At 39.3% G+C, this 24,930-nt stretch overlaps 1 protein-coding gene across 4 annotated transcripts in view; it reads right to left on the minus strand.

Annotated features, from left to right (window-relative positions):
• Positions 1–9,439: 9,439 nt before the first annotated feature.
• The window catches only part of FTO (FTO alpha-ketoglutarate dependent dioxygenase), a 216,744-nt gene continuing 201,253 nt past the window's right edge, over positions 9,440–24,930 (minus strand). For 3 of the 4 annotated variants that reach the window (XM_015873817.3, XM_015873818.3, XM_085551800.1), the window contains exon 9: positions 9,557–16,336. In XM_015873817.3, coding sequence (XP_015729303.2) covers positions 16,195–16,336 — 142 coding nt within the window. In that variant the 3' untranslated portion in view covers positions 9,557–16,194. Of the gene's footprint in view, positions 9,531–9,556; positions 16,337–24,930 lie in introns of those variants that run through there. The other variant, XM_085551799.1, reaches the window with a different exon arrangement.

Genomic DNA, 24,930 nt, shown 5'->3' on the forward strand with positions numbered 1-24,930 from the left:
ATATTCAGTTGATTTTAAAGAAAAGCAAAACAAAATAAGGCTACAATGTAATTGCTAACTCTTTGTTGGAGTAACACAAACATTATCTCTCATAATACTGTGACTTGACGAGCTATTTGTTCCTCATCCTGCCAACTTTCCTTTCCATGTTCTCCTTGAATGAGTATGGAGGTGACCAGGTTGGGATCCCGAAACCTAACAGCCCCATAGCCATGATGACAGCTGGCTTCCTTTCTGGGTAACATTGATCCAGAACATCTATACATACCAGTGAGTAGCCTGCTGCATGTGTCCCTTAGCAAGAGCAAGATCAGCACAGTGTTGTTTTGTTTTTTTTTTAAGCTTTATCACAATAAAAAGCACAAAGAAGCTCTCCAAGCCATACAATCCATGGATTCTTACTTGCTGTAGAGCTCTGTCTTGTAATGTAATGCCTCTGTAGGGTACCTGACTTCTGCTAGGACAGAGCTCTCAAAACACCTTATTGGTTCTAATAATGCCTCCTTCCTGCCTTCACTCACAAAACCTGCAGAAACTTTTCCCTTCCTTCAGTTAGATTTAGTTTAAGTAGGTCCTTGTGAGCAGCAAAAATAATTAAACCCATGGATTGAAATTTTCTGTCACTGAAGCCCCTACCCAATACCCCATCAGCTCACCTCTCCCCATGTTGGTTAGTATTTCCTCTAGGCAGACAAACCTTGCTGTGATTGAACCAGCCGCCCGCTGCAAAGGGACAGTGCTGCTCATATTGGAGGAAACACTGCCATACACCTCTCTTCCTTTGCTACTCTCTACACTCTCCATAGAAATTTCTGAACTTTCATCTCTGAGACCTGAATTTCTCTTTCACGTTTGATTAAACTTGGCTGTAAGTACAAAACTCAGCACAACTCAGGGAAGGACAGATGATGGAAATACATTCTCAGAGGCTTCTCCACATTTAGCAGACAGTTAAAGCATGTCAGAGTGAGCTTTCTCAAGCCAAACTCTGTCTACAGCAGAACCAAAGCTTCATTCGTATAGATGAAACAGCTGTGCAGAAAAATGTTCTTGCCTGAATTTGGTTACTCTATTCATCACAGAAACTAATCACACAGTCTTAACTTTTCTACCAAAAGCAATCCTTTCTGCAAGCAAATTCAGAAGTATGAAGGAACATTCCCACCTACCTTCCTGCCTCCAAGCGTATCCACCCAGTTCTTCCAGCTTTCAGTTCCCTCCTGGCACACTTCCAGCTGCAGCTGAGAAAGTAAATGGAGTTTGTGCATATTTACTTCCTTTTCCTTCTCACTCATTCATCTCCTCTGCCATCTCAGTTACTAAAGCCATAGACGACCACGTCCTTCACAGTTCAGGCCCAGAGGGAAGTGGCTTGTACATCAATCAATTGCCAGTTTCCCCTGCCAAAGGAAACCATTCCTGAGAATCTTTGCTATTAATTTGGTTCCCATATAAGTCCACATTTTCATGGTAACCACCTTCATGACTTACATGGGCAAACTAAGGACACAGGGAGCCCACTAATGCAAACACCTGCTATTCCCACAAACACCATTCAGAGCAGGTAGCATTAAATTATAACATCTGTGAACTACCTAGTGGAATGAAGTACTAAAACATGCTCACCAGTGCATTACATCTGTAAAGTGCTTAATATGATGAGCCACTCCCTCCTAATTGGCACATCTCAGTTTTCCTGTAATACAAATAATCAAATTACATTTTATAAAAGAAACTTCTACAGCAGCCAGTTTGTACACAGACTAACAGCTGTGCTTTGTGATGCAGGGCTACTCTCCCTGTTGTTGCTGATCAGTTTGCTTCTATTACTGATTTTCAGCTTCCACTTAAAAAAAACCCCAACAACAAACACTCAACCCTTGCTTATTAATCCTGGTACCTTTTCTATAACTGTAGAACATAGACATTGATACACATGCATTTGGAGAACATGTTAAGGACTTTATAACCAATTTCTAATGAATTTCAGCAGGTAGATAACTTATAATTACATACAGCTGCTTCAATTATTTGGGGAAGTAAATTCTGGTATTTGTGGTTGCCTGAGTGTTTGAGGAGTTTTCTTCTCTCATTACATTCTCCCTAAAAATGCTGGTAAGGCCACTTGCTTGACAGGAGTGGAAATGCAGTGCAGCACTTCATTTTGGGGCATGTTACTCAGTGATAGGCAGGCAAAATTACTTCACTGAGTGTTTATCTGCCCTCCTAATGGAGGAAAGGTCTGAAAACCTTTCCCTGTATGACTTTCCTATGTTAAAAGTACACGAGTTCCCTGAGCTATTGAATTTGTCTGCTTTTTAGCACTGGGCATGGCATGAAGATTTATGTTGCTCTGTGTGACCATAGCAATCATCCATCACTGTTAGTTACAATAAAATGTTCTCCTTGTTTTTAAAAGCCCTCTGAATTAGATTCCATTATGAAGTTAACGTACCACTGACTGTCAAGCGCTTGTGAATGTAGAGGAGGCAAACAATCTTCAAAAGCATCGAAGGGAAAGTCAGAGGACTTAGATGACTACAGATGGACTTTCTGTGGCCATATTTAGCCACCTGAAAGCCAGGCACACAAGTTGCCTTAGGTTTGCCTAGAGTCAAGGGGATGGGATGGGCTTCTTCAGAAGCAGCTCATCTTATCCTGAAATAAATATCAAGAACAGGAGGAGTGGTTAATACTCTGGAGCTGCTTCTTGCCTTCTGTTTTTTATGGAAACCATATAGGAATATGAATGTAATTATCAGAAGATCTTAACTTAGATAAGAAGTATTGAGGATTTTCCCGGTGGTTTCAAAATTATAACAACCTTGTATATGAAAAGGAATCATAAAAATATTGGAGGTGAATTAATAAACATCTGAACACAGTTATGCTATTATGATTCTATTTTAAAAATAAGTGTATCATAGTCTTCTAATGGAGTTGAAAATTACATTAAGAGCAAACGTGGCACATAGTTTTGTCTCTCACAAAGGACGTAGCACAGGCTCCCTTTTCTTCACCTGCAGAATTTCCTTTAGGATATACACACCTATATGAGAAGACAGCAGTTCATTTATACTCAGAATGAGATACGCAGTAGGTATTTAAGCCATGCCAAATCCTTCCAACGAGGGCTGCACTTGCACACGTGTTGTACTTTAACCACTAATCCCACACTACTGCCCATTAGCTTCCTTTAGACTTATTTTTGTTCACGCTGCCATGATAAAGCTAAACACACACCCAGAACAAGTACCACTAAATACTATTAACTGGGCAGGCCTGCAGCAACAAAGATTGTAGCTTTGTTTCTACTTTATGTTTTAAACAGGGATCTCTGTATTTGCCACCTAGTGTTTGAGTTTGCAGAGCTCCCTTCGATTCCATTCAGCTGTAAGTGGGAAGTCCTGCTATTTACTTCTTACATGAAAGCTAAAGCAATGTTATTACAGAGTCACTCATTTCCAGGACTTCAGACTTTAGGCAAAACAGCAAATACTGCATGCCTTTCAACTGACAGCAGAACATTGATAGGATTTGATCACTGAGTTACTGCCCATTAAAAGCCTATCTTTTGATATTTTCCTTGTTCTTGGATGCAGAAAATCTGCAGAGAAATTAGTCCCAGCAGAGCTTTGGTGCTCACGGAGGGGACAATGAGTGCCACTAAAAAGTGCAACACAGCAAATACATTCTTCCAACCATCAGAGCAGATCTGTATTTTCTCCCTGACTTTAGAGCAGTTTCACCAGTGTATGAATAAACAAAGACAGCAAGGGGCCTTTGCTATAGCACAGGTTTCCAAGGGCTGGGTTTCTGAAAGGGTTGGCTCATGTGCAAGCAGGATGCAGACAGTTCATATTGTCCCAAGGAGGGTGCAGACAGCATTGTTCCTGCTGCCACATTTGCAGGAACAGGAGGCATTCAATCCATAATACCTCAGCCACTTCTTAGGCAACAGAAAGACACCAAAAGCACCAGATTTTTGCTGGGTTTTCTCAGTATCCCATCAGCAAAAAAAGATTGCTCCAGCAGTGTGGAAGAGCTCTCCATTGACTCTGGCAGTGGCTCAGCCACTGTGTGCCTTCAGTTCACTTATGCTACTTAGATCTGTTATTCCTTGTTAAGCCGTTATCCCCCCATGACACATTTATTTATTTTTAAGCCAAACATACGAGGTATATTAATGTTTCATCAGCTGCTCTTACCAACCCATCCCAGGAAGCCCCCGTGCAGCAAGCAGTGGTCATTTCCTCACTCCCTGTGTCAGCAGCCCTCTGAGCAGCTCTTGCCACCTATCTGCAAAGGAGTTAAAAACCCTAATTTTTCTACTGGCACTTTAAAAAGAAACGCTTTTATAACAGCCAAATGCTGGGCTTGCACCCATGTAGCTCAGCAGAGCATTTGGCTTTCTCTTCACATCATATTTTAGTGAATGTTGTGTTTTATAAGATAAAATGATAAATGGCCTGACTTAAATGACCGCAGGGTATCTTCTTTCCTGCTAGTCTATTTAAAAGGTTTCTGTGAACATTTTACACACCTTATTGTGCGACTGTGGCTGTCTAATAGCAAAGGAAACAATAGCCTCTGATGTCCACAAAGGCAGGGCATACCACACAGGTGCCATGTTTTACAACACCACTATATCTTGTCATTCAGAAGTGCTCCCTGAACAAATTGCCTGTCATATTTAAAGATAAAATCTGACAGTGCCAGAGCTGACAACCAGTCCTCAACCCTGACATACAACACGGAGCTGAATTTTGCTAGATTCGCTGTAGATGGATTTGTCTTTAGAGATTCACAGCAAAGCCAACTGCTGGCAGAGCAGCAAAAATTATTTCAAAACATTGCTACTAAGTGTCAGGCTTTATTAAATGGTTGCTTTAAAAAGGGAAGGAAAGGTTCGGCGGTAGTCTTAGAGGAGAAATGTACAGAAACATTTTATACATATTTCACCTCTCTGTAAAATAACGATGTACGCTGTTTCTAAATAATAGAAAATCCTGCACTGCATTTCAGGAAAGGTATTTTCATTACTCCTTGGCACTGTGATATATTTACACTGCAGGAGCCTGTATTCTTTTATCTTTTACCCGGTGAGGCTCTGAAAGGAATGTGCAGTAAATACGAATTAAGGAGGAATGATGCAGCCGATTCAGTAATTACAGACTCGATGCTCCAGTGGTTACTGGTGCAAGCATGGAGGGTTTGCCTTGGGTACACCAGCACTGGCACCTCAGTGCTGTTTCCTGCGGGCAGTAATGAGGGGTGTTTGTTGTCTGGTTCTGTTGTATGGCTGGTGAACAAGCAGTGCAGTGGCAGGTGGGCAGAAGCAGGGCAGGTACTCAAGAGGTTTGTTATCACTTCACCCAATCACTGCCTCTAAGTCAGCCCCTTCTGATTTTGGGGTTCTGGGGTTCACCCTCTCCCACAGCTCTCTAGAGACATATTGTACCTGCATTAGATCACTGCACACTTAACTCCTTCCTTGCCACAGAAAGGAAACTTTGGTATATATAACAAGAGAGATTTTTCTCTTCCTCCTCATGCATCGAGCTCCTGTGTTCTGCATGTGCCAGATAGGAACATCTGTTGCCAGCAGCAGCAGCACCCAGCACAGGAAGACACCCCTTACTTTCTCCAACACAACAGCCACCTACCCATGCTTCATTTTCTCTCTCAAATCTTTTCCATAGCACAGATCTCTCTACTAGTCACTGGAAAAGCTCTCTGAGTCATCCTACTCTTCCTACACGGCATGGTTTTACCTTCGCAATATTGTTAGCAAAAGCTGTAATTGTCATTCTCCTGGGCTGCATCAAATCTTATCTAAGGATGGATCTTTTCTCAATTTCTCTTAGAGGCACTTTGCCCGGGAGAGAACCAATCCATTACTGGAAGGAGACGCCCTGACCCCATTAGCTGGGCAGACGTGTGTTTGAACCAGAGACCTCTGAGCATCCTCAGTTCAGGATGAGCAGCTCAGGCTGCTGTGTCAGACAGGGCGCATCCTCAGCCACCCTCCACTTGCTGCTCTGTACCATAGGGGCAGTGTGCAGCTGTGAGGTCAGTGTGTGCCCACGGTGCGATTAAAATGAGTGAGCATACAGGTATGCAGATAAACAAAAAAGCCTGGGAAGTGTTACTTGTTTAAAAATCAGCATTGGAAAGAAATTCTGCATGGTCTGTGATTCTCATATTAGCATGTACTAAAAAATTGCTCTGTTCCCAGCCTGTTTTATTTGTGTTTGATTCCGGCCCTCTGAGAATACTGAAGCTGCATAATACGAGAGTTTGTAACCTTTAAAAGTGGAAATGTCATAACTTAGTCTTAGGTAGTTAATTGTGGCCCTGACTGTAATGAAAGCGCTGTTGCCCAACAAGCTTTGCACTGCATTGATTTTTCTTCTATCAGCTGGGAGTTCTGGTAGAAGAACAATAGATCTAATAACATCAGCAAAGCAAAAGAGAGTAAGAAACAGCGAGCTCTTCAAAATAAGTAGGTCAAGCCACAATCAATTTCCAGATTTGAAATTATGCTTCTAAAATATATGTTTAATACAGGACCTCGTTCTATGTCTATCAAGTCAAAGCTTGTAAGGTTTAAAGTTCTTGAACAACTGCTTTATCAGGTAGCCTGGAGTTAGGCCCCAGAGGTTAAGCAATAAAAGAGAAACCAAAATACCTTAACAGTTGGTGCAGCTAGTTGAACCCAGCAACAGCTCCTTATGCAGCTTCTACATTCCCAGGGCTCAAAATGCCAAAAGGCCTCAAAATACATTGAGAAGCTCTGAATTTGCCACATAGGATTTCACTTCCTCTTCTTATTAGAGGTTATAAAATTTATTAGATGTTAGTAAAATCCTTGTGAACAGAAAATATGAAAGCATATAAAACAGTGCTTACTATTTGCACCCTAATAATTAAGATGCAGCTAGGAATAGGATGAAAACAGAAGCCTGATTTACAAAGTGCCATTAGTGTCAGAGTTGTAACGATACTTAAGCAACAAATTTCACACATAAGTGTTGAAATAAAATATAATTGTGTAGAATAGAAGTATTTATGGAGGATATCATAAAAAATCAGATCAAAACTTGCACGCATAATCTTTTTAGTTGGAAAGGACTGAATTACAAACTCACCTGCTGGGAAAGCACGTATCCAGAGAGTGACATAAACTTTCTCTATTTCCTTTTTTCCTATTTACAAACTCAATGAAGACTTCTTATCTTGAGTTTGTTATTTTTAATTTGAATCATCCTGGAATAAGAAAGCCAACACTGTAAAAAATCTGTAGTAAAAACTGCTTCTAGTGTCACTGTATGACAGCAAAGTAAAGAAACTGACTGGTAATCTGCAGACCTGCAATGCAGTATAACTTGAAACTTCTTGGTTCAGAAATTCTTATAACTGAATGGATGAGCTATAGGACAGTGTATACGTATACATTCTGTGGAACTCTTGTGTGCAGAGTCCTAAGTGTGTATACAGGGCACTAGAATCTTTATGATGAAAGATAAACAAGTCTCTCACCCCAAAGAGGACAGGGTTGTATGATAGATTTGATATAGATATTTGATATTGTACAGGGGCTCCTCCTTGGGAACACCTCCTTCCCACTGAACCTACAAAAAAACATGATGTTCCTCAAGTATTTGGAATTAAGCTTTTATATTTTCTTCCTGGCTTTACATACGCTGAGCTGTTGTTTCTCTTTAGGGTCTGGCTTGCATGAGAGGCTTTGTAAGTAAGTGCTTTCCAAAGGCAGGTTTTCACTTTTACATTTTAGAGGACAACTATCTCTCCTGGTGCAGGAGATTAGCTGGTGCAGGAGCTATTGGGCTGTTTCAACCCTGTACCAGCATGAGTACCTGGCACTCTCCAGCCACCAGTGCTGAGGAGGCATCCTGATTAGTCTCTGCCTCATTTAAGGCAAGCTGTTCTCAACTGCAGAGACCGAAAGTGTGCCTTACTCTCCCCAGAAGATGCCTATTTTTGAATGAAGAGGAGCAAAGTCTCCTTGTGTTTGCATCTAGCCCATAAAACCTCCTGAGGACTGCACCTTTTTATGGCAAGGTCACTAATGCCATGTATTTTGCCCACTCTTTTAAAAAGATGAAGAGTGAAAATCTAGGTAACCTTAAGGTCTGAGAGAACCAGAAAAAAAGTATAAAAGGATCAGTTTTAAGAAATCTAGATGCAAGGGAAATTCACCTTGGTCTTGCTAGGTGAATGTAACATACATAACAATGAACTGTTAAGAAACGTGTAAAACTAGTTCTGGTTTCCTGACCATATACTTACTTTTGGTTAAGCTTCTGAAGCCAAGGAAAGAATGTTCTAGGCTAAGAAATCAGATTTCAAGGCTCCTGGATACTTTGCTGACCCTCAGCTGGAGAATATGTGAATGGTGCTTTCTGTCAACCATTCTTGGCTAGAAGACTCCATTCAGTCCTGGCAGGGAATGACCTGGCTGCTGTTCTTCACACTCGTGTCACCTCCTGGCTGGCATCTAGTAATGTAGAGTAACTAGGCACACAGCCTTCAGTGTTAAGGACACTCCAAGTAACACAGAACACTGCAGTGCATCTTAGCATCATGGGCATGTGTACTTCAGTTCAGCCTTCTGTGCTCTACAATGGCATTCTTCAGAGTACCAAATGAAGTTTGTAGCACTGGTCCTCATCTCGCCCTGAAGTCTGTATCTGGCTTAGAATGGACTTCACACTTCCTTTGAGGTAGCAGAACCCTGCACAAAGTCTAGAAATAACAGACATCACAAACCTCACAATTTTTTATTCTATGTGCAAGACACATTTCTTTGATATTGTCTTATTCAATGTAACTAAATGTGTTTTCCATTGCAACTTCTACTGCAAAAACCATTGCACGTGTTTATACACTCAAAAAAGGTTGATACGGTGCTGGTAGGCACTGCTTTACTAGTGCTCATATAAGGTAAGAGTTTGTATTGCATATGGGAAGTGTAAGGTTGCACAGTCAGAAGATATCTTCTAAATTTAGTGGTACAGCTAAACATTCCCACACAAGAGGGAAGCACTATTATGGGATGTGCATGTGGGGAAGTTAGACATGTTTATTTATTGTATGAGTCTTACCAAATTAAAAGAAATTAATTTGCCTTCCAGACTAGAAGATACGTGTTATAGTCAGAATTTAATTGAATGAGTTTCAATGATAACAAAAAACTTCCCTGTTACCTTTTATCTACTTCCAATCAATAAACTGTCAGCATCATTAACAGAGGAGAATACCTATGGTAACTGACTTGGACAAGCAGAAGAGTTCAGGTAAAGGGAGATGCCCCACTGAAGACCAGAATCAGTGTACCTTTGAGTTTGCTGCTTTGAAGAAGCTTACCTCCTGCTAATCAGCATATAGGAATCTTACGCAAAATTAATTTGCTCATGCACCTGAATACTGTAAAAGTACACTTCTCTTATTCCTTCTTCTTCCACTCACTGCAACAGTGAAGAACTGATGATAACAGCTAACACATTCTGGAGGACAAATGACAGACAGCAGATTCTTTAAGTAATTTATTTAACAAAAGTGAGTAAAGTAGCAAAGATATAATACAAACTTAAATATCACTCTACATCTCTCAGTGTTACATAAACAGGCTTTAATACAAATCAGACGTAGCAATACCAAATAAATAAAATGAGCAAAAAACATCCAAATAAATTGGCTGGAAAATAAATGCATCTGAGTGAATGCTATCTGATACTTACTTTTTATGCTTTCTTGCTTTAAAGCCATGTCAGTTTAACAAAGAACAGAACTTGCTAATAACAGTACTTTTAATAATGAAACAAATGGGAAAAAAAGGGCATTGGAAGGCAGAAGGGAAAGAACAGCAGTGAAACAATCGTGGAATGCTTTGATAATGTTTGAGTAATAAATTACTGGGATGTTCATCACAATAACTAGGGAAGCAGTGCTCTCAGTAAAGTACTACCAGACTACAAAATAAGTACCAGACAAAAAGTGCTAACAGGTGCATAACAAGCATTCCAGCATGTTCCAGCAATGCATCTTCACCTTGATAAATAGCACCCAATACCCACAGGGGATTTTCTTAAGAGTTTCCTAGTACAGCAATTCTATCACCTTGGGGGCTACCCATTGAGCATATTTAAAACACAGCTAAAAGAGTGCGGGCTTTACTATAATACTCTCCATGGAATAACTTAATAGTTCCAGTAAAATTCACTTTTTCCCATTGAGAGCTCGGGGACTTGGAAAGTAACTAAAAGATTCACTTGAAAGTTTAATCAAGTATTAGGAAGCCTGAAAGATCTCTGTTACACAAGATGGATTACCACACGCTATGCAATTAAACAATACGTTAAATGTATGAGGAGGAAGGATTCCAGCTCCACTTTCAAATGTATCATTGGAGAAAAACTGTTCTATGAGAGCACCCCTAAGCTGAGAGTGGAGCTGATTAACTGGAAGTAACTGAGACATGCCAGCAATGAGGTATTATGCACACTCTGCTCCAGCGCTATTGCTCAGAACATGACCACACATTTGACTTCTGCCTCAGTTTCTCTGCACAAAGCATCCTGAGATCTTAACATCAAAAGTCACTTTACTATATTACTATAATTAGCTGTTATTGTTTCCAGTGAAACTTTTGAGCAAAGGACTTTGGAAAATCTCTTCCCACTCCCTTTGCATCCTTGAAGGATGCAAGGAAAGGAAACAAATGAAGAGGTATTTCTGACAACATAAAGGTTATTTCAGTGCCTTCACTTTTTCCTCTTTTACACAGATATTCATGTTCCACAAGAAACCAAGCTTCTCAGGACTTGCTGGTAGTAAAAAGCCTTAGTCATACACGCTCAGTTTCAAAGTTGTTACTACTCAGAGAGAGAAATAAATGTATACTGTATTAAAAACAATCATCCCAGCCCTTTAATGATTGGGTAGTTTAGCTTTGAATGCAGTTCAGCCTAATAGAGGTTTTAATGGCTTTTGACAGATTGTTCCACTGATCAAGGGCCATGTATGAAAATAACTGCCCACCGAGCCCTGATTTGATTTTAAGAAAAGAAAACTGAAGGTTAATGGTAAACAGAAGTTGATTGTTCACATTTTCAATGAAATAACTCTATCTGACCTGTTCTTAGAAACGGTGAAATAAAGGATAATGGGAATCCTATACACCTGACTTTTTACTTTAGCCTCTAATCAAGGAGACTAATCAGACCAAGATGTGTTGGCATGAAAGCAAGTATTTGGTGATATAGAGGGGGAGGAGAGCAACTTTTTGTCCAAATTCAGCTCTGAAAAACCAATAGGGTATTAGAGGAAGTAAACAGTAGACCAGAATGTCCTGTTCTATCACGTGAATTGAGCACTATCACCAAAGCAACAAGGAGATGAAGCACAGTTTTCATGTCATATGTGAAGTACTCACTGCCAAACATCAGCATTTTAATGTACTCATTTTATCAGTCATCTGATGGCTTTTATTTCACATATTGTTCAGCCAATTCTGTAGCTTAAGTACAGTCTTTTTGCAAATGTATACATTATCTTCTCTTGTTCAATGAATGCCTGAGGCTAAGGTGAATAGGAAAGATGAATGCAAATTATGACGCCTGGTAACATTAAAGGTGATGGGTTTGAGTTTGTACTAGAAAGACAAGTTGCTATTGAGGATTGCCTCTGCTCTGGTAGTGGAGTGAAGAGATCAGTACAGAGCTGAGCTTTTTAGTGTGCTGTGGGGAGTGCAGTGGTCTTGAAGAAGAAAAGGAACTTTCCTGCAGACAATGCCCTGTTTTTCTGGCCCTTCCCTATGACAGCTCATCAGCCCAATGGGGTAATGCAGATGATGAATCACAGAATCATAGGGGCTGGAAGGGACCTCCAGAGATCATCGAGTCCAACCCCGCTACCAAAGCAGGTTCCCTACACCAAGCTCCAGCAACTCAAATCTCAACAGAAACAGATGCATGGAGGCACTCAGTTCACAGAGGTTTGGTAGGACAGATATAGAGCTAAGCTTGTTCCTGCAGTATGAAAGTGCTCTTCCCAACTCTGTAACCTTGGCAGAAGAAGGTAGTGGTCAGCTCCTACCAAAGAGATGTGGACCAGCTGCTGGGGGCATGAGGAGGGTTAAGGACTGAAAATTAAGTTTGCATCAGGTGGTAACAATCAAGGGAGAGGTCATGGCCTGCACTGTACAAGTTATTGCTGGATGATTCCCATATGAGTTAAATTAATAAAGTTTTGCTCTTGTGAATGCACATCCCTTGCATCTCATTTCTCTTCCCCTCTTGTCATCCCACCTTTACCATTAGCTAGCTGATATATCAACCCAAATTCCACCATGTGTCACAGGGCTACTGGAACTGCACTGCAGTAAAAGAGAAAGGAGCAGTGTCTGCTGTTAACACACTATAATATATTAGCTATCATTTGTGTTAGATTTTTGTATAATTTTTTCTTTTTTTCCTGCAAAATGGCACTGGAATTCTGTCCCATAGCAACTAGAAATCCAGCGTGACTTTCAAGTACATCTTGCTAAGTAAATCTACTTCATTATCTGTGAAACTGAAGTCTGCATCTGAATGAGAGTGAGACAACTGATTTGAGAAGTTATTATGCTGCAAGTTACCTATCCTTGGCAGTTTCTGTTTGGTGAGTACCCATGGAATTCTTATTTTCAATTTAAATAATCAGGATCTTCTGTAAAGTTCAGAGCATAAGTATGATGTCTTTAAAATTTAGTGCACTGGGATTCATATTTTTTATTTACTTAACCTTTTAACAACAAGAATGGACCTACAAGATAAAATATTTTCATATGTGGAGCTACGAATGAAGCATTATAAAAACATTTCTAATTTACATGGCATAACACAGCAGTTTTCTATCAAATACTTATAAACGGCCTTTACCTTTCATCCCCCCCATTACAGAAACAATAGAAGTTTTTCATTTTCTGCCAACATTTTCTTTCTATGAGTGCGAAACCGACTCTATCACATTTTTAACCAAATCCTTTGCCTTGAGCATTTCATTTGTATTGGTTCCATGTTTAGTCAGTAGCTTTCGTAAAATTGATGAATATTGTCTAAAGGCAAGTGCAGACAGGCAAACTGATCTGTATCTTCTGTAACCCATTTTGCACGTGCAAGTGAACTATTTCACCTTAATTCTTTCATGGCTGATGAAAAGTAAATGTACACAAAGCCATGAACCTTCCTGTTTTAAAAGAATCACTGAATCTAATGTTAGAAACTAATTTATGCTCTCACTTCTTCCCTGAAACAAACTGACCTTGGTCCTCATGCATCTAGAGCATCCAGACTTGGTAACCAGTTGCTATACACAGAACATCCATTAGAGGCTGTGTGTTTCGGCTCATCCAAAACCATAATGTGTTACCTAGTGCTGGAATATAAATGGACTCCTGAAGCATCACTGCAACATGAACTATGTTGCTATTCTTTGTATAAAATAGAGAAAATTTCAAAGTATTTCCCTACTTCTAGTATGTATCTCAGGTATAGCAACAATTCACGCTTGGTCTTTCAGTTTTCTTTTACAGATATTTACCTTCAACCATGTTCTTCTCTAGGGGCACCCTTTGGCATTCCTTCTTGCTTCAAACAGTTCCATCAGCCTTACCCATGTCTTTGCCATCAACTCTTGTGGGCTTTGGAGAGATGAAACCTCCTTATACTTCTGCCTTTCCACTGAATTCAATCATGTTACACTGATTCTGATGATGTGAGACTCGAAAGCACCACAGAGCTTTAATTCTCTTTAACCACTTGATTATTGGTACTTTGCCATTGAATCTTAGGTCTCATTCATTCCAGATTTTTTCAGTTTTTAGTCATTACCACCCTTGGCTTAAATGAGCACTATTTGACTGAGGCTAGAACTAGTGCAGCTCATTCACTAGCTTTAATCCTTAGCATAGACAAAGCCTAGAATCACGTAGTTTTAACCATCGTGTTATTGCTGCCAGCACTCTCCTAGTACCAGGAAATAAAACAGTGTTGCTTCAGTGCTGCTGGAAATAATTTTTTGCCAATGATTTTTTAATAGCTTCCACTTCAGCAGCAACATTGCTGTGCCTTCTCTACCCCTTGTAGCTGTCAGATTCACTTCAATACTGTGATCCCCATGGTTTCTAGTAGCGCTTAATTAAACACAAAATAATCATAAAGTAAGGGCATAAACAAATAAACAATCCCCTCAAACCCTGTGTTGTGTTACGTCTTTAGCTCATTTGATTTCATCTTTCTCATTTCCAAAGTAATATTTGTTTCTGTGAGAACTGCCTTCCCCCAAAGCAGAATTCCCACATTCTCATCTTTTTCTCTAGCTTTTCTCTAGGTGATTTCCAAAGTAAACACTATTTAGTGTGGCATTCATCCAAATATATGCTATTTGCCCACTAGTAAAGCCAGCTTTAGCTAGTGTAGGAAAGAAAAACTATGCCCAAATAGAGTATTTCAAAATTGTAAGAAATTTGTTGAGCAGGAGACAGCAGATAAATCTGCAGATCAAGGTTATAATGTAATTAAACCTAATTTAAATAATTTATTCTTTAAAGAGTTTATTTCCTTCTGCAGGGTGGCTAACGGCTTTAGCAGAAGTCCAGGAACACAATGAAAATGCTTGATCTGGGTCTTCATACTTTTGCTGGCATAGCTATGTTAAAGGTGCTAAGAGGTACAACCTGTAGTTGATATAATTGTCCTGGCAGAAGCTGGTAGGTGTGGTCACAGTTTTATACCACTAAAACTGAATTTTTGCTGGCACAGCTTCCTCAGCTGCAGGGAGGTCTGGCATATGTTATACTGTCAAATGTACAGTTTTCAGCAGTACAAGGCCCATTCACACGCAGAACACTTTACCAATAGAGTATACTGGTATGCTTTAGGTAAGCCTGGCCTCAACAGTGATTTTAAGCGAAAGATTAACACAGGAGGCGTATTCTGTTTCTTGGTGGCAATGTCAAGCTCTGAGTCTCACTGTTCTTTTTTCTGTACTGGTAGTATAGACTGAATGCTGTTTTACTGCAATGTAATTTCCCGCTGCTTTTGTACAAGGGAAAAGGAATACACAGCTCAAGTCAGGAGAGCAACTTCTCCAAATGAAAAATCTCATTCAGGACATCATCCAACACAGAATTGTTCTTTTTATAGCATGTTATTACAAACTAGATCACAAACAGCTCCATTTCTCATAGGCTTCTGGTTTTGTTCTCATGGATAGATCAGCACAGATGTCTCAGTGCCTGGTGTCATACAAACTATAACTATTTTGTCAGGAAATCTGACCCAAAATGGAAACCCTAGGTCCACTTGCTCTGGACAATGCACTGGTAAAGCTGGGCTAAGAAAAGAACTCTCAATAGGCAGAAATAATGTAAAGGTTAGGAACTAAATTCTGAGTACCAAGAAACTGAGGACATGTAAATATAACATTGGAAATCTCTCCCTGACTTAATCCCTTTGGTCAGGTATAAAGGACAGGTCATCCCAATCTTCTAAAAGGATGGCAGAAGTAAATGTGCATCAGTTAGAGCACAGCCCTAGCAATGGGTCCTTCCAATCTGCCTAAAAGACAAACCTGCAAGCTGTCCTGCTGCAACAGTACTGTGCACCCCTTGGGCTGTACCTGAAAGCATTGTCCTTCAAAGCTACATATGAGGGTCCAGGTAGGATGTTTCTAGTCTAGGAAGTTTTTAAAAACTCATCTATCAGGGACAAGCACTGTCTGCTGTTCTCAGTAATGTCATATTAGCATTAGTGCTGAGACTAGCAGGCAAGTCTAACACCCCAAATCTAGACAGTTAAAATGCACAGCAGAGGAACCTATGGAAACACAACTATCCATGGGCTACATTGTCAATGGAAATTAGAATGGAAGAGGAAAGTCCTGAAGTTGGTGTTCCAGACATCATGTGTTAAAAGCCACTTATTTCTATAGACTTGGTACCTAGTCAGATTTTTTGTGACTCAGGAACTAAGGTGGAAACCAATAAAATTTGCATTGAAGCACAAAACAACAAATGACTAAGGAACCATAAAGCAGAAAAGATGAAAGCTGACAAAAAAAAACCACAAACTTCTCTTCAAATGTTGAGTATTATTAATTCTAGACTGGAAGTTTAACCTGATATCCTACCTACTGAACAAGATTTTGTAGATGAACAATTACTTCTTCGAGATCAAATGGCAGAGGCATGTTACTTTCTTCATCTGACCAGAAGGGATGGCATTCTGGCTTCTGCTCTTCTGGCAAGCTCTCCGCTGCTTCCGACTGGCATCTGAAAAATAGATAAACAGAAGAACTACTTAAGTAAAGCTACAGCAAGAAACTGAATACTCAGCAAGGATACGTTTGTGCAGTAACTTAAAGAGAGTGATGAAAAGAAAAAAAGCACATCTTCTGACCAAATAGGTTGTTCATTTACAGTGAAGTTCTCCTCTGTTGTAGCCTTTGTATTTTCTATAGGGATTTCTCAAAAAGCCAATCACAAAGAAAATGCAGTTAGCACACCTTTATATGGTAAATTATTTTTTCATTATCACTGCTGTTATTTAAAGCATGTGATTAAACCATTATCAGATTTAAATGTTTGCCGGTTTCCAATGTATTACTAGATTATTGAGAAAGATTAAACTGAATTTACTGCATTAGGGTCAGGGGGGATAGATTAAACAATATTAAAGAAGCTGGACTAGCTTTGTAGATTCTGGAGATTTACAAGTGTATCAACCTGCTTAGCTCTGAAAAAGGCAATATAAAAAGAGAAAATTCTATAAAGATAAATGGAAATGGAGGTTAATAACAACTTCCAATGATGAATAGGTGGGCAAAACTTCAATAAAATTAAATTAAGAGGTTAGCGTATGTTAGTCCCCTGAGAAAATGTCTAAATCACAGTGTTTTTTATTAAATGGATTATTCATCAATACTAGTGGAGTCTAATTATAATATTCAGCTGAACTGCAGCCTGCAGAAGAAAGTTTTCGAAGTGGAAACCATTACATCTCTTAAGACATGGCTGTAATACAATGTGCCACAACAAAAAAAGGTCACACTTCAATAAGAATTTCCCCTCCCCTCTTTTCCCATTCCCTCAAATGATCTGTATGTTGATTATTCATTAATTAGCATTTGTAGCACAACAGGACAAAGAAAAAAGATTTGTGTTGTTAGAATTTCATTCTAGGCTGCAAGTCAACATAGTTCTTCAAACATACAAAAAGCAAATTGTAAGCTTTTATCTTGAGCAAGACATTTGTTTTTAAATCATGCCTTATAAAACATTGTTGTGATGATTTAAACATTGTTTTAAACATACATATGAGTCTTCCATCTCTGTACAATCAACTCTGAAAGTATTGACACACGCAACTTCCTTGTCTATACTGACAGCCTTCTGGAAGTGACTGTTTCCAAATGGAAGATGTCTTCTTCTCTTGGGAATTATTAATGGCAATGTAATACCCACGAGAAAACATACTTCAGCTTTACACCCATGTTGGTGTGTGGTTAATTGCTGCACCAGCATCCTGGGCACTCAATCCATCGTACATTACACTACAAGGACAGTATTAACACATAACATTCCAATATATCTTCAGCTCTCCACATCAGCCCCTGATAATAGCATCTGTTAACATGCACTAAGTACTATTATGTAGCACATCACTTCATAAATAATAAGATTAGCCGACCTCAGGGCCCTGGGAAGAGTAATGTGTTTAAATGTTCTCATTATTTATTTAAAACAAGAATTAAAGGAACAGAAGCTACTTGTGACAATCCTCTTAGCATAAATATTAAACTGTTTGCATTGATAAGCTGCACTGTACAGAATAACAGAGGATTTGTTTTGCAGGCTGCTTTGTAATAGTTGTTAGAGCAAATGCAGTTTAGTGTATGAGTTTTGAGAGGTACTTAACTGATTGTGCCATCATGTTCTGAAGACATTTTCCAAATTATATAAAGGAAGAGGAGAAAATTAATATGCAAGGAAAGCTGAAACTAATTACAGCACAACTCTATGAAGCTTTTAAAATCTTGCCTTATTTTCTGTCTTGGCACACAATAATACGCTCAATTTACTGAGTAGTATAAGATATTTGAGTCTAAGCATTTCAATCTAAGAGTGGATAAATTAGCCGTGTACAGATTATTGCAGATGACAAATCAAGAAGCTCAGCTGGTATTACTGCAGGCATATTATGTGGTCTGCAAAACTCAATTTATAATAATAAACATTCTCTCCCTCATCTGCTATTAACAAAAGGATTTTCACTGAGAAGAAAAGCACACTGCCGCACACTGCCTCCCAGCTTCTTCACCATTTAGGCCCCTTTTTTCCTATCTCCTTTTAGCACATTTTTTAATCCTTTGCTCTCTCTGACAAACTGTATGTCCCTCACCTTTGGGTTTTGGACATTTGTGTCTCTGTAAGTGGGCCAGAAGTCACCAGTGATGCTGTAATGGGGCAGCCCACGAGCAACCATTCAACTCAGTACTTTTCCTTCTCTAGTTTTGTTCTCGAGCCATCTCTGAGAATTCCCCACCCCCCCCAGTGAAGCTTGTGCCTTAACATTCAGGCCCTTGGCATGCTCCAGCCATCTCTTGTTCCATGAGAGAGATTACAGGGATGGAAGTGTGTCCTTGGGTTTCCTGCACAAGTTTGATGACAAATGTATCAGTGTACTGGAAAATTATGAGAAACAGGAATATTGCCTTCATATCCCGAGTTCTGCAAACCACAGCTCCTCTGAAGTGTTTCTATTGTTCTGCTTTACATCACTAACAAGAACAGCAGGAATGTTACCTGTTTTTTACCAAACTTGCAATTTCTGAGCACTTATGACCCTCTGGAGTTAATGTCACTGCAGGCTGCCTGTGCTTTTGGGTGCAGGGCTGGCTCCTGATGACCTGGCATGGCTCTGTCAGCCCATCACAAGCCTGAGTGCACTCCTCTGGGTCTGTGCATCAGACCTCTAGCTTAGAGTTAGGATACAAGAACTGCCCAGATTAATATATCACTATTGATTTTAATAAATTTCAGCACGATTGTGGGAAAAATTGTTCCCATGATGCTCTTTAGTTTGTATCAGAGTTAAGGATCTTAAGAGTCTGCAGAAGGATAACAAAATTTCCAACCAAAGCAGAGCAATCAAATGCACTTGCAATTTCAACAGAAAGAAACACCGCAGTGATCAAAGTATGGTAGTGGGAAAACAAGATTGAAAATATTATACGTTAATTCAAATATTATATATTTAAAACAGATTGAGTTGTTAATAAGGTCAAACCTATAAAAGAGAATAAATTTATTGTCTGAATATTGTCTGACCAAATGTCACACTCTGAAATACAGAAGAAAAGTACATATGGCAAAATTAAGGGGCCTCTTTCAAAACTCACTTGCAGCAGCAGAAGGAAAGCACTACCTGGATATACATCAGAGCAATTTAGCTCCAGCACCTTGATAACAGCTGTCTGCCAGCACATCGGATGGATGACTCGTACGCCTGAAGATGTGCAGTCCCTACTTTCTTGCTAAACCAAACCAAACTGGAGCCAGTTTCAATTTAAAAAGGCCTGTATTGAAGGAGCAATGGGCTACTGTTGCCATGCACATTCTTACCACTCTGCCATGTAAACTTCACAGGTTCTGATTCCATTTTTGTTGATGGACTTTGCTCACTCATATTTAACAATAGGAGAATATAGATATAGGTCATGGCAAAATCTGGTGTGACAGTGCATGGCTCCTTCCCTTGGAAGGTGGCTGGTTTCACCACAGCAGGTACATTCACTGGCATGCAGTTGCTTGGTTCTGGTCCCTTGGGCTGCGCTGACATTTTGATGATCAGGGTGTCAGCTACATTAGAGGACACTGATCACAATGCTGAAATTAACCAAGCTAGCTAAAGTGTGTGTTAATTATGAGTATGCAAGCAGTCAATAAGAGGTTAATGCAAAAGTCAAAGGATAAATTTATTTCAGTATTGCATCACTCTACCAACTAAATGACTAACATTATGCTTTGTTTTTAATCAATAGATTTTACAGTAATGCGTGAGCCATTGATTTGAAAAACATTCTTTCTAACATCTAAGTTTTGCAACTATTTAGTATCAACCATCAATATACTCTTTTTTATTTTTTTTTAGAGCAGCTACTTTTTGGTTTCAGGGGCACGAACAGGAAAGCATACAGAGAGAAAGAGGCCTTGGTTTCTGCTGGTGTGTGATTAATGCAAATAAGAATTATCACCTAGGAACTTTAAATAAAGTACTGTGAATTAGAGTCCTGGATTCTACTGCACTGTTTGCTCTGCAGGAGTGTAGTCAAATCAGATCAATAGGGGTCAATCTGTGGCTCAGACTGCAGAGGCATGTTAAGTAAGTGATGATCCGAACAGTCTCATTTCCTAGATGGCACTAATTTAGTTAGAAAGGAGACCATGTGGAACTTTGCAAGGTAAGTCAAAGAATGTAGGCTTGCCCATCTGGCCCATGTACTGGTATGGTCAGAATAGGAGGAAAACGCACCCTACATGTGCAAAAGCACAAATTCTCCCATACATGCTTACTCCTTCATTTCTGAAGCTACTTTTGCTATATTTTATATTTAGTTTCTCCCTCCATTCTTGCTAGAAGCAGGTGGCACTTAACTATTATTCCAAGTTCCAAAATATTAAAAAAAACAAGGATGGCCCAGATAAAAAACACATCACTCTACTAAGATGAACATGTTCATTAATTGCACATTAACACTGTCTAAAATGGTACAATTATGCAAATGTGTTAACTTTGAATTAATTTTTTTTTGTTTAATAGGGGATCTTGTTCACCTGTATGGAAAACTGACTTCAGTCAAACTTGAAACTTTCAGTGGTTTCAGTGAGAACAAGACCTCAATTGAATGGCACTATATCAGCTGGTAAAATGTGCACCCAGAAGATGGGATGTCCTGTAACATCAATGTTGTCACAAAGGAAAAAATGTTCCATTTTATCAAGCTGAAAGATTCAGTAAAGAATGGAGAAACTCAAGCTGATGCTTTATACACATATTCTCCTTCACCTTTGGACATGGACAGGATATTGAAGTAAAGTCCCTAAATAGGATTGAAAAAGTCACCCCTGTTATTTGAAGAACTGGATTTTCATTTATCTTCATGAAAAATTAAAAGGTGGAAGGACAAATGTCACCCATGGTGAAATGGAATGGGGGGATAAATCCAAAAGGCAGCTGCTTTCCAGGTGGATGCCCATTACAGCATTAGCAATTTCAGAAATCACAATATGCCTTAGTATTTTGCTATACCCCAGGCAACTGTCTAGTCACAGTAGCTGGTGACAAGTGAAAATCTCCAACCACTAATTAAGGTTTAAAGCCATCAGGTAACCTATTGAGAACAATTTTATACCTAGAAACATTTATCAGCATGTCCCTTACATACCAGGGGTGAGGAATGGGGTATTTTGCTGGCTGACCAGCTAGGTGAGCTGGCCACTGAGGTCAGAGAGGCAAGTGAAGCCTCTTTTTTCCTACCTGCCAGTATGGAATAATATGGAGGTCAAACACTGAGGGTCATTACACATGGGAGCAAAATGCACGGTAGCCATTATGGCAATGACACCCAGATTCTGCATGGATCCAGACTCCATCAGTTATATTAGAAGGAGAGCACTGCTGGACCCCCTTGAGCATGAGATCTACATAGAAAGTTAAACCACAGTTTAAAAATGGTCATATCTTGACTTCCAGTTTGGCTTAGAGCAAATAGCTTGTACAAAATAAGTATTTCATTTGGATAGTTACCAAAATTGAAGGCAGTGGGGAAAATGTGGGCCAGTTAATGCACCATCATGGCTGGCTTGGAATAATTTCTGATTTCTTTCAACTCTTTAAACCATAATCACATCAATAGCTTATAAATCTTCCATTTGTGATTAAAATTAATATTTCATAATTTATACCCTAAAAACTTTTTACTGAATAAATGAAAGATGGAAAGCAAGTAAGTATTTTGAAATTCAACAGCATGAAAGATATTTTCTTCCAGTTGTTCCATGATTGTTGTACTGCTCTGCACAACTAAAACCTTTTCAGTTTTAATTTGTCTTTTAAGAATAGAACAAATGACATCAATATTTGACTTTGCAAAGCAGATTTCAGAAGTACTGGTCCCAAACAGGCATTGAAATGAAGTGGCCAGATGGAAAGAGCATTGAGCTTAACTCTTTTGAACATCAAATCCCCAGCGTGTTCCCAAATAGTCCGTCCCATTCACATTAAGCCACTCCTGATGTTCTTTCATGTGCTGTAACTGCTCCCAAGCCCAATCATAAACAATTCCTGGCTGAGAATAGGAATTGCATTTATGGAACAGAGAAAATTGATAAAATGACTTTTTTTTTTTTCTGTTCAGAAATGGAGACAAAAATGCCAGATTTAGGAAGGGATGGAGGCACTTCCCATCAAATTTTAGTCCATGGAAAAACTATAATGTATATATAATCTATATATAACCTATCATCTTTCAAAAGCTGATAATGACTTGTATAACTTGGCCTTTACTAAAGACAGCAAATCTTACAGTCACTGACTCAAGAGCTTTATGCCCCCAAAGTCACTAAACTCACTGTAATGAAGATTCTACTGCAATATTCTAAGGCATCACTGGCGACCTAGTAGGACAGACTGAAATCTATCAACATAACTATTGTGTTTACTTCTACAAAGTATCCATAAGTAACTGATACAATAAGTATCAGTTGTCTTCCTTATCATGTCCACCAACTCCACCCTACCAAAAGGGAACTCACAGCACATGACATGCAAGGACAGCAAGGCCAAAAAGGACAGTGCTGGCTGATGAGTGATGCTAACATGACCTTCCTAGACAGAATCTTGCCCTTCCTTTTTGCCCTTAGTCCAACAGACCCAGAAGCTGCTCATGAGAAAATCACTGTGCTTCCTATTCCCACAAGAGAATAGCTGTGTGAGGCAGTCTCCATTTCACGTTTGTTTGATTTTTTAATTAGGAATCATCACCACTCTCTATAAAGAGTAGGAGGTAGGGAAACCCCCAAGAGATACACTGAATAAATAACACAGCATTTGCTGAAAGATGAAGTTTAATCCAATTTAACCTATAGGTCTACAAATTTTTCTCTTTCAGTCCTGTTTCTCAGATGCTTTTGTTTCCCATTTTTAGAATAATACATATAGAAGCAATATTCCTGACAGCATAAGAAGCATGTTTATGCATATTTATGTACACACCCCTTCATACCGATAGTTGGAAATAATCCCATCAGTCCAAAAGAGACAGCATTTAGGAGGAAATTTTCAGCACCACAGACATGGATTTAGTTATATACTTTTCATTATCAGCAATGGGATTTGAATTATTCCCTCTGCGCTGAGAATATTTGGCTTCAACTTCAAACAACACAGGAATATACAAGATTCAATATAATTTATTTTCTCAGAAGGAACCTAGAATGCTTTAAGCCTTTGCTGAGGTATCTGATGCTCCAGTCCCTTCTGTTATACAGTACAATCGGCTGTTTTATTTCACTTGCAATCCTTGCTTTCCTATAATTTTTTTCAGACAAAGAAACAAAATGTCTGCTATATACTGCGTATAAACACAGCTGACTTGTTTTCCCGAATGTATTGATTTTATGCACTTTTAAAATAACTCTTTTCATTCCGTTATGCATAATCACCTGGGACATCGTTCCTCTACATTTGCAGAAACACAGATGGAATTGCTGATTTGGAACCTTTGGAGAAATCTTACACTATTCTCTAGAATCTAAGCTTCTATTAAAATAAGGTTTCTAACTTCTGGTTGTGAAGATAGCCTGGACAATGTAAATTGATGCATGGTTATCTTGTTGAGTCCACAACCAGACAGACAGACACAATAGCAACAAGGGAGCTGTGAACTTCCGCCACTTATTTTATTGGGTGTTTACTTGCGGCCAGATGCTCCCCTCTGTTGTGCAGAATGGCATTAAATGACTGAAAAAGAGAGAGGAAAAGGAAATGGAAATACAAACCAACAAAGAAGAGAAAAGGAAATCTCTGCAGCCTTCTTCCCTGGGGGTTACAGATGCCCTCCCTTGCCAGTATTAGACTGTTGGAAGATTTGGGGCTGAGCCATGGATATGGCGTGCTTTTCTAAAGACACCTTATTTTCCAAAAAAAGGCCACAGGAAAAGTTAATGACACTTTCAGCATTGTTTACCTTCCCTCTTTATCTTTTGCACTTTGTTTATGTGGAGGTCATAAAGCCAAGGAAAAACACAAATGTAGCATGGTTTCAGATACCAGTGCAAGAATATGGTCTTCCACTTAGAGATCTCTTGTTTAAAATAGGCAGTCCCACATTTCCAAGACATTCTGTGTTAGAATAATGCAAGCAAACTAAAACCTTTTCCTTGTTGAGGGTGTGTTTCTCCATAAGATAACTTTTCATGTCATAAGAAATCAACTGCTATATGACAAATCTGTATTTGTTACATGTGGAAAGTAAAATCAAAAGCAGCATGTCTGAACACAAGTAACAGTAACTGTATTGCCTGAAACTTAAAATAGGCTGGACAGAAATTGGCTGCATCTTTTCAGCATCAAAACCTTGCAATCCTTCCAGCTCCACTTCCTGCGTCACTCCCGCATGCACCTAACAAAATCCCTCCTCAAAATCTCAGTTTCCATCAAGGCCAAAGCAAGGGTGACACAAAAGGGGCAGTTCTGGGAAGCAAACAGAACAGCATGCACAGAAAGACTCTGCAGACAGAAGGACTTTGCATATGGCCGTATACCAAATAGTTCTTTGCAAGTACCATATGAGAAAGCCTAACAA

The sequence above is a fragment of the Coturnix japonica genome, chromosome 6 (genome assembly GCF_054131305.1).
Source record: "Coturnix japonica strain WE chromosome 6, WE-NBRP24, whole genome shotgun sequence".
In the NCBI taxonomy this organism is placed as follows: Eukaryota; Metazoa; Chordata; class Aves; order Galliformes; family Phasianidae; genus Coturnix; species Coturnix japonica.